Source organism: Ostrea edulis, chromosome 10 (genome assembly GCF_947568905.1).
Source record: "Ostrea edulis chromosome 10, xbOstEdul1.1, whole genome shotgun sequence".
NCBI lineage: Eukaryota > Metazoa > Mollusca > Bivalvia > Ostreida > Ostreidae > Ostrea > Ostrea edulis.
The window spans coordinates 24,137,141-24,147,182 of NC_079173.1; the positions used below are offsets into that span (position 1 = coordinate 24,137,141).

At 34.7% G+C, this 10,042-nt stretch overlaps 1 protein-coding gene across 2 annotated transcripts in view; it reads left to right on the top strand.

The window, feature by feature from the left end:
• Positions 1 to 1,254: 1,254 nt before the first annotated feature.
• LOC125665586 (uncharacterized) overlaps positions 1,255 to 10,042 on the top strand; it is a 23,562-nt gene continuing 14,774 nt past the window's right edge. Inside the window, exons 1-6 of one of the 2 annotated variants that reach the window (XM_056152328.1) lie at positions 1,255 to 1,416; positions 4,630 to 5,876; positions 6,615 to 6,738; positions 7,287 to 7,383; positions 8,808 to 8,903; positions 9,782 to 9,929. In XM_056152328.1, coding sequence (XP_056008303.1) covers positions 4,787 to 5,876; positions 6,615 to 6,738; positions 7,287 to 7,383; positions 8,808 to 8,903; positions 9,782 to 9,929 — 1,555 coding nt within the window. In that variant the 5' untranslated portion in view covers positions 1,255 to 1,416; positions 4,630 to 4,786. Of the gene's footprint in view, positions 1,583 to 4,629; positions 5,877 to 6,614; positions 6,739 to 7,286; positions 7,384 to 8,807; positions 8,904 to 9,781; positions 9,930 to 10,042 lie in introns of both variants that reach the window. The other variant, XM_056152327.1, reaches the window with a different exon arrangement.

Here is a 10,042-nt window from a genome sequence, read left to right on the forward strand (position 1 = left end):
AAACACATGTTCTGTTCATTTCGATAACAGGACTTAACTCATAGCGAGTTAAGTCGGATTATCTTCATTGTAATGAACAAACTATTTCAAGCTACTTTTTTAAATATAATATTGGGCGAATTTAATCGATACGGTAAATTAGAGTTTTGCGTTTATATAAACAAGATGTTTGCTATATAACAAAAGTCTCGTGTAAGAACGTGCGTTTTAACGCGAAAGTTAAGTGTTTATTTGCGAAAGTTACGTATTTCGCGTCATAACGCGAACCCCTTTCAGCAACGAAAATTTAGTGTTAGCTTGATGACGCGACCTCTAATTATAGAATGGCTTTCGTACTACATATAGGAGTATATAGGATTAACTTACATGGATTAAGTATGTGTGTTTCCGTTCTGATACGAGTATATGGGATTTTAAAACTTGTATGGATTACGTACGTGTGTTTCCGTTTTGATACGATTATATAGGATTAACTTGTTATGGATTACGTACGTGTGTTTCCGTTTTGACAAATTTTGAATGATAAGTGATGGGGTTATCATATTTCATATTCCTGATCATTCCTTTCTATTTCTACTAATGCTGATGATCTTGTAACCTTGAAAAGGGCATTTAACCTATATTTTAAAAAAAAAAAGCTTTAATTTATTTACAGGATAAGGCCACAGTAATTGATTTATTAAATACAGGAATATTCACTGTGAGCGATATTGAGACCTCTTGTTACACATCACTGTGAGCGATATTGGGACCTCTTGTTACACATCACTGTGAGCGATATTGAGACCTCTTGTTACACGTCACTGTGAGCGATATTGGGAACTCTTGTTTATCTTTAAAACGATGACATTCGGTCACTGTGAGCGATATAGGCCATTTTTGCAATATGCCTTGTTCAAAAGTATGGGAAGTTAGACCAGACCTGATATTGTTATTATTTTAGTTGGTGGAAATGACATTAGTGACAATTCCTCTCCGTGCGAAATATTTCGGAACATTGCAAACTTAGTTGACACGTTCAAGGAAGAAGTGCGATTTATTTATGTATGCGAAGTTCTCACAAGAGGAAAATTCAAACATTCGAAGGAACTAACAAGGGACCGATATGAAGCGCAAATAAAGAAAATCAACAAGAAATTGAAGAGTTTGAAATCCGCGTCAGTGATATCGACAAGAAAAATAAAATTTAATCAGGATTATTCCAGTGACTCTGTACATCTTAATGACAGTGAACAAAAAAAATTTTTTGTGTAAGAACTGTATATCAAGAAAGACATCATAAGAAAAATCGCTATCCGGAACTTTCGGCTTTCGGTCGGACTACATTTACCGCTTGCCGTGACAAAACGAGAAAGCGAAAGTAGAAGTTTTAAAAGGAAATATAAATAATAATGTAGCAAAAGGAACACATTACTTGTAAGTTGTGTCATTTTCAATTGTTCTGTGATGTAAAGTTAGATGTATATGTCCTTAGTTTTGAACGGGTATGTCACAATGAAGGATTAATAGATATTCAATATTGTCCGAAAACGATGAAAGGTTCGAAGGGGTCCAAAAATTAGAAACATGATGGCGTAATCAGGTAATCACCGGCCTGCCTAATTGAAGACCTACAGGGGAATCACAGGGGAACGTTAGATATATTTATATATAGACTGAGAACAAAATGGATAAGAGGCCCCTGTGGCGAAATCGATCGGTAGCCTCTCTGTAGATGGATTACGTCATAATGGACTTGTGTCTTTGATAGACTATAGAGGAAAATATACTAATATGCTATTAAAATGTATTCAACTTGTTCAATAGAAATATTCTCTTTGCTAATTATGGGCCTACGTGGGGCATATAACATTAGTACAAGATTTCCAATGGTTTGTGGTTTGATATGATTTATAGGTATATGGACAGAAAGTCACAGGACAAAAAGACACAGGACAAAAAGTCACAAAATCGGTAGGACAAAAAGTCTTAGGACAAAAAGTCACAATGAAGATTTTAAATCGGGTAGGACAAAAAGTCACAAACATAATTTTGATTAAAAAGCAAAATTATATTATATATACACCCACACATATAACTAGGTATTTTCCAATTTGTAAAATATCAAGTTCGGAAGTAAGTTTAAAGTAAACCTATACTTGGCCTACGTCACAATCAAATGTAAATGCGGAACCATATGCTTCCGTTTTCGGAAATGTGATATTTTAACGATATCCATTTGATTTTTACATGGCGATACGAGATAGGAATATCCGATATCCTTCATGGGTGTTCTTATCTTCTTATCAGTCAAATTTTAAGTTGAGATTTTGTGGTGGTTTTTTTTTTAAGGGGGAGATAGAGATGATTATAGCTTTAGAAAAATTTGTGGATGCGGGTGTGTCAATTACATTGTACATGTCCGTGAGGCATTCAGTGCACATTGACTATATTCATGTATGTAAAAGTTTTACTATATGATCCAAATGTTCAACATATGGAATTGCGGGGCATCAGAAAGTGGGGGAGACAGATGAGAAATGGGGGAGGTCAGACCAAATCAGATTTCCACGAGCATCATGAAAATATTTCTTTTGTGAGGATCCGGGTTAGAATAGGTTCCAAATTATCATCAACAAATACATGGTATGCTCGTGTAAAAAAGAAAAGTTCACATTTTACTGCTCCAGTGACCACAGATATCATATAGTTGTGTTTGCTTTCATTCAATGTTTTAGATATTGACGCAAGCTTCAAAAAACAGCTGCAAATAATTTGTTTTATTTGACCGACCGTCATAAATTTGTCATTTTTCCTCATCCTCTCTCCTTTTTCAAAATTATTGGGGCGGCATCTATTACTAAGTTCTTTATTGAGATTGCATCTACTTAGATCGGCGTAAGTGATGAACGTGTACATATATATCCAATTTATGTACATGTAAATGATTTCATGATCGACATGTAGAGATTCATATAAAACTTTGTCTCAGGATATAAGATATATCACACATTACACATATACATTAATCATATAAGCAAAATCATCAAAATTCTGTTTGTTAATTACTTTCATTTTATGTTTACATTGTGCAAATTAAACCTCTAGAATATTTTTTTTTCAGATATCAAAATGTAAAATTTAATTGTAAACCACATGTATCTTATAATAGTTATAGTTTAGCATAGTTCAAATTATTATCCAAGGTTGTAAAAATGCTCAAACTTCACATGTCTTACAAAGATATGATAATAAATGTATTATAATTTTTCAAGATTTTAGGGGGGAGGGGTGTACTTGTTGTAGAGCTGATAGCTTCTAAAATAATATGTCAACATATGATTTTCTTACTGAAATCCTTATTCTAAGATAATAATCTGTAAATCAAAAACAATTCAAGGTTTAGTCCATAAAAATTAGGGAAAAGACCAATATTGATGTCAAATGGTATTTCCTACAGTATTTCTTTTAACATGTTAGGGCTCTCAAAGTATAAATTGTGAAAATATTTATTCCAATTTATTAGAATAAATGATTACATATAATTAAATAAAGGGTATATAGTCTATGTTGCTTATTACAACCCATTTGTTTGGGAAAATAGTAATTATAAGAAAAATAAAGAAAGAGGAGTGCATTTTCCTTAATGTTGATGGGGTGCTTATACTTTTGAGAAGCAATAACAATGAAAATAGCATGTCAATATATATATTTTTCAATGTCTATCTATTACTGGAATATATATTTATCTTGTAAAGGCAATTTTTTCATGATTGAGTCCATTTAAGGCCGCGTATAGATCTACTTTAAATTGAGAATATGTGGATATAATACTTCTTATTGACTGTCAAAAATTTCACACCCATCCAAAATATCAACATTTTCCCCCACTGAAGAACACAACTTGCACACCCGGGTGCCCCGAAGTCTCTTGTCTCCCAGCTCCTCTGGTACACTGTAGATTTCTCCATCTCGATCTAGCAGACCACCTCTATTCATATTATTTCTTTTATTTTAGATCGAAACCAAGGAAGATGTAGAAAATTCTGGTCATAATAAAATACTGATAGATCTGTATCTGAAATGACCCTGAAATTTTCCAGAATTTAAAAAAAAAACTTCGCCAGAATGACAAAATAATTATTTGTGGGTTACACATGGGATACACTGTAATTGTGATTTACCAGTGAATAATTCCATTGCTCTTTATTACCATTGTTTTGATTGCATGGACAAAAATAAATCTGAACAAGAGTTTACACATCTCAATAAAAAACCGAAAATGCGATGAATTCATATGCGCTTGAAAACATGACGTAGCATGGGGAAACTATTCAAAGTTTTGAAATTGTTAATACAGTGAATAAATTGGAAAATAAAAATTAAACATTAATTCTTTTTCAAGAATTTATCGATTTGTAAACTCCGGACATTTTATTTACAAACTTAACATAAAAAGTCCTTCACATATTTATTCAGTTTGTGAGTAAAATGTCCGGAGTTTACAAATAAATAAATTCTCCAAATAGAATGTTTAATCTTATAAACTCTGCAGGAAGAGTCCTCATAAAATATTTCTTCTTTTTAAAAGCACAATTGTAACTGCATAATTTTATTATATTTGCTAAAAATGTAATTTTGTTATTTCAGGATAGTTTGTCAACAGAAACACAGAGGGCTATTAATATAATGTGTACTGAAGATGAGACCCAATATCATGGAATTCATGCAGTGAGAAATGGATCACTTGCATGAGGGGTTACAGAAATGAACCGATTGACATTCTCTACAATTCTTGTTTCAAAGAATGTTCGGAAAATACTTTTCAAATAAAAAGAACATGGATGAGATTGATTCAAATGACACAAAGAAACAAGGACGTGGAGATGCACCGTGGTTGAATAAGAGAGTGGGAAATGCTCCAAGAAGAAGCAGGATATTGAATATTAATGACTATGATAATGATCCTGAATCAGATGTTGTCGATACCGAAGATATTCAGAGACAAATGGAAGTGATCTCCAATAGACGATCGAGACCGATGAATGAGAGAGAATGTACAGTGAAAGTCGATGTTACTGGTAGAGAAAATTTGGGACTAGACAGAAAAGCAAGTTATCAGGTGATTAGCGATGAGTTTGATGACAGTATGGGATTTCCACAACAAAATAGGATACGACCAACAAGGGGAGAGCAGGCAGACATGGGATCAGTATCGCAGGAGTTGCGGGACTTGACAGTAAGGGACTCTGTGGGCTTACAGCAAGGTAGCGGTGTTTGTAGAAATAGCTTTGGAAGAAGGAGGAGTTTCAATTCTGAATTTGATGATGATGAAGAAGCTATGGAGATCAAGGAACTGATGAAGAAGAAGACAATATCTTCAACAGAGGGAAGGAAAATGCTATTGGAATGCCAGAGACGGCAAGATATGAAGAAAGGTGCTATACATGGGAACTACACAGAATCAAATAGGAGTGGTGTGGATTCTCAAAGACGAAGGAGTCTCGAGCTGGGTAGTGATGATGAAGAGGCTGAAGAAATTAAAGAACTGATCAGGAATGAGACATTGTCAGCTTTGGAAGGCAGAAAGAGGCTCCAGGATCTACAATCACGGAGAATCATTAATCGAGGTCCCTCCCAAACTAACCAGGGAATGGACAGTCCACATACTTTTGGTTCTGACGGATTTCCTCAAAACTGGAGCCGAGACAGTCAGATGTCCCATTCCGAGTTTAAACTGGTCCCCCTGTGTGATGGAGACAAGGAGTATGAACAGATATACAGCGAGATGGAACAAGCGGGACTGGATGTGGTGAGAGTGGAAAGGTTACAGAACGTGGATTTGTTGGAGAAGTTCAAGTCAGAAATGATGCATATGGCAAGGAGGAAAAATCAGGGTACTAGCATATCTAAGATTCTGCATGATCACTATAATGATACATTCATAATATATAGGCCTATTTATTATACTGTAAATCTGGAGATTTGGGGGGGGGGGGGGGGATTTAAAAGAACAAGGTATGATTGTGTACATAAAAAGGCCCAAAAATTTCTGTTTTAAATGTACTTGTCTTGAATAAAGCTTGATCTGTGTTTTAAGTAAGTTAAATTAATGCAAAGTATACTATCACAACTTAAATCAAAGTTATTGCTAATTTGATAGCATTATTACATCATGAATAAGACTTTTCCTGCCTTTCTTCAAAAAGAACTTGGTAACTGTTAAATTTCATCCAGATTATTGCTTAGGAAAAGGTACGTGTGTCCATCTGTCTAGCAAATTGAAATTGTGTGTTGATAGAAGATGTACTTGAATATGAATTTGCTCGACGCATGGGCTGTATGTTTTCTGAAAGGAAAACCCCCTGAATTTATTATGAATTTTTTCAATGATTTTGGCATTTTTTTGCAATTTTATGCCAATTTCACGCTCCTCTCCTGAGGAGTAAGTATTAATTCTTAAAGTGGGGAATGATCATTTAGTCAACAGTACTGAATTGATTTGCACAGCATATATTTACAGGTGACTTATTTGAAACAGCTATCCAATTTTGTACTATACAACATTATCATGGTGTCGCAGTTTTGATATAACTATATATATATTTCTCTATCACTAACTGGATGATTTTTAGATGAGGATTTGAATATCAGATACTTGTACCATGGCACTTCTGTGGACAAAACCTGCATCTGTGAGGAGGGGTTAGATCAGAGACTGAGCAGGATGGGGTTTTTCGGTAAAGGAATCTACTTTAGGTAAGAGTTAATTATTCCCAGCATTCATGTGTATTGTACATAAGTAACGTACGTTTTCCTGATAGATCACTAGCATTTCAGTTGGTTATACTCACATGTTATATAGAATATCTTTTGGTTCTGATTTAACCTAACAACATTTAGTAGGAAGACTCTTAAGCTTGTCTAAAGTGTTGATTATGTAACAAATAGATTTTAATGAAATTTTCACTTCTAGACTAAGTTCTGTCAATTTCTTGTGGTTCAATGAAAGGAAGCACAAATTGTATAACGTACGTAATTAATTCAGGAATTGACCATGAAATGCATGCTGTGCGGTCTGTTTGAAGTGAAAATTCTAGATGCTTGTCAATGGAAACTTAGGAAAATCTTGGTGTATTTTAAAAGTGATTAAAATTAACTTAATTTTGATATTATAACACTGATAGGTTTAAAGAAATCTATTCAATAATTTATATATTCTTGCAAGTCCATGAGATAATGACTTCCAGTTTGGTGATTAGTATATCCCCTGATTACTACCAGCTATAAACTTGGATCCATTTCAGTGATAATCCCTTAAAGTGTGTGAACTATGCGGGGAGTTCTGATAGGAAAGGCGAGTCTTACCTCCTCAAATGCCGTGTTATTCTTGGAGATCAAAAGGTGAGAGTTGTATACATTGTATTAGATGTCAAAAGTTTGGTGTTATTCTGGATTGATGAATTGATAATTTTTCACTTCATATTGATACGTCACCAGCTATAAGTGAATTAACGCAAATTTAGACCTATATGATTTATAGCGCTCAGGGCTGTAGCAGTGAGGGTTCTTTAATGTGCCAACGCCTGTCGTGACACAAGACCTCCATTTTTAAGGTCACATCCGAAAGACCTGTGAGTCTCACTTCTACATACCAAGTGTTTGGCGAAGGAATCATTACCTATGTTTATGGCACGAACGGAGCTTGAACTCGCGACCTCCAAGTTTAAAAATGGATGCTCTACCACTGAGCACCCACAACCGGTTATTCTTAAATTATAGGAATTATGAGATTGATCACTGTTTGTTATCTTAATTTTTTCAATGGAAATCTAAAGGTCAAAACTATATTGGGTTGGTGTATAGATATGTCAAAAGGTTATTGCATGTACAATGTACATATATTCCACTGGGGAGTAAATTATTGGAACTATATTTTGGGATCAGATTAAAGATTAATGGCTGTTTTATTTAGAATAATGAAATAAAAGGATTTAAGGGTTCCACACACTAGGAGTAAGTTTGGAGACTTATTGTTTTTGCTCGGTTCTTATTATTCTTTTTTCTTTCTAACACCCAAAAAATGTCCACAGCCGTTCTCCCTGCGTTGATGAAAGTATTAGATCTTCTGATCAAGGATATGATAGCTAGGTCAATGTATCTAGATGTGCAGAAATGTTTTTGTTTTCAGATTGAAGGGGTTAGGGTACATTGTGTGTGTGTGTGTGTGTGTGTGTGTGAGGGGTGATATGGAGGTGGGGTCTAACATAACTCTATGGGGGGATTCATTCCAAAATTCAAGAGATTTGCCATATAGCGGGTATTTTCTACGGTTGAAAATTTTGTGATTTGTACATCATTTGTCTTTAATTTTGGCAGATTATAATCATATCTTGTTAAAGTACAGGTAGGTTTACAAACAAAGTAAATTTAAAGTAGTTGTCTTTAATAAATAATAGAAAACTAAGTTTCACATATTGAAATGAGAATATACAGATTTACTTATACACATACTATATAAAACATCAGGCCTGGGGCTATAAAACTTTTAACGTACTCATACTCAAACTCATCAGACAGCCATGTTTGTTTTGAGTACAACTCTGAGCAAGCTCCGAAGCATACTCGAAAAATCTTGATTATGTACTCCATTTGAGTATGAGAATGATTTATAAAAAGTTTTATAACCTTCACGTTTGAGTTTGAGTACGATTTAGAGCTCAGAGTTTAGGTTTGAGTATGAAAACGTGCTCAAAAAGTTTTATAACTTCCAGTCCAACTTTTCTGGTTAATTAACACTTTCTTTGTATCTCTTATTCACCAAACAGTGTTACAGAAATGGCGAGTACAACACCATGTTGAAGCGAGAACCAGCGAAAGAGAATCCCAGACCCGGTTCCTGGAAGTTCTATGACTCAGTGATGGTGAGCTTGAACTAGCATTACATGCATGGGACATATATTATCTACAGATCTGAAGAAAAATACCAGTAGAAATTTCTCAATATGGTTATCACAAGGTTTCAGATTTTATGAATCACCATATTGCATCAGCTGTTACTTATATTTGTAAGAGGAAGGGAGAAAATGCAATGTTACTTATATTTGTAAGAGGACGGGAGAAAATGCAATGGATCACACTGGGATTCGAATCCAGGTCCCCTGAATTTCCAGTCAGGTGCTCTACCAACTGACCAGACCGGGATTCGAACTCAGGGCCCCTGAATCTCCAGTCAGGTGCTCTACTAACCCAGATCCCCTGAATCTCCAGTCAGGTGCTCTACCAACTGAGCTGTCTGGCCACCAGTGATTGAACCTGTCTGACCACCTCATATATATCCTCCATCCTTAAATAAGATGGACTTTCAACAGATCAAATTCTTCAGATAATTTTAATAAAATAATGATATAATGATATTAAAACCACCAAGCAGTGCAAAAATGGATATATAAAGTTTAACTCAACTGACATGTGAATCAACATAGCAACTGACATGTGATTAAACATAGCAACTGACATGTGAATCAACATAGCAACTGACATGTGATTCAACATAGCGACTGCCATGTGAATCAACATAGCAACTGACATGTGATTCAACATAGCAACTGACATGTTATCTGAAATATGAATCAACATACCTACTGTTACGACTGACATATGTACTGATCTACCTACATACCAACCAATATATGCATGTGTACTATGTAACTTACCAATGTACCTTGTATTAACTGACCTCTGTACGAACTGACCTGTGTCAAGCAATATATCCCACTGTAGTGTTCTTAATTTATTACAGGGCTGTCCAAAAGATTTAAATGAGTATGTGATTTATGAGAATAGGAGAGCCATGATTGATTACATCATCACCTTCAAGGTCAGCCAGCAAGGTCAAGACACATTACGAGAGAGAATCCCTAGTCCTATATTTGATATGCAGGGAAGAGGTTTGTAATATATTTTTATTGTACATCACATCAGAGTTTTTTCCCACCAATGACAGCTCTTAAAAGTTTTTTATTTTGTCTTATGAATTTAATTTAGCATATATATACTGCAA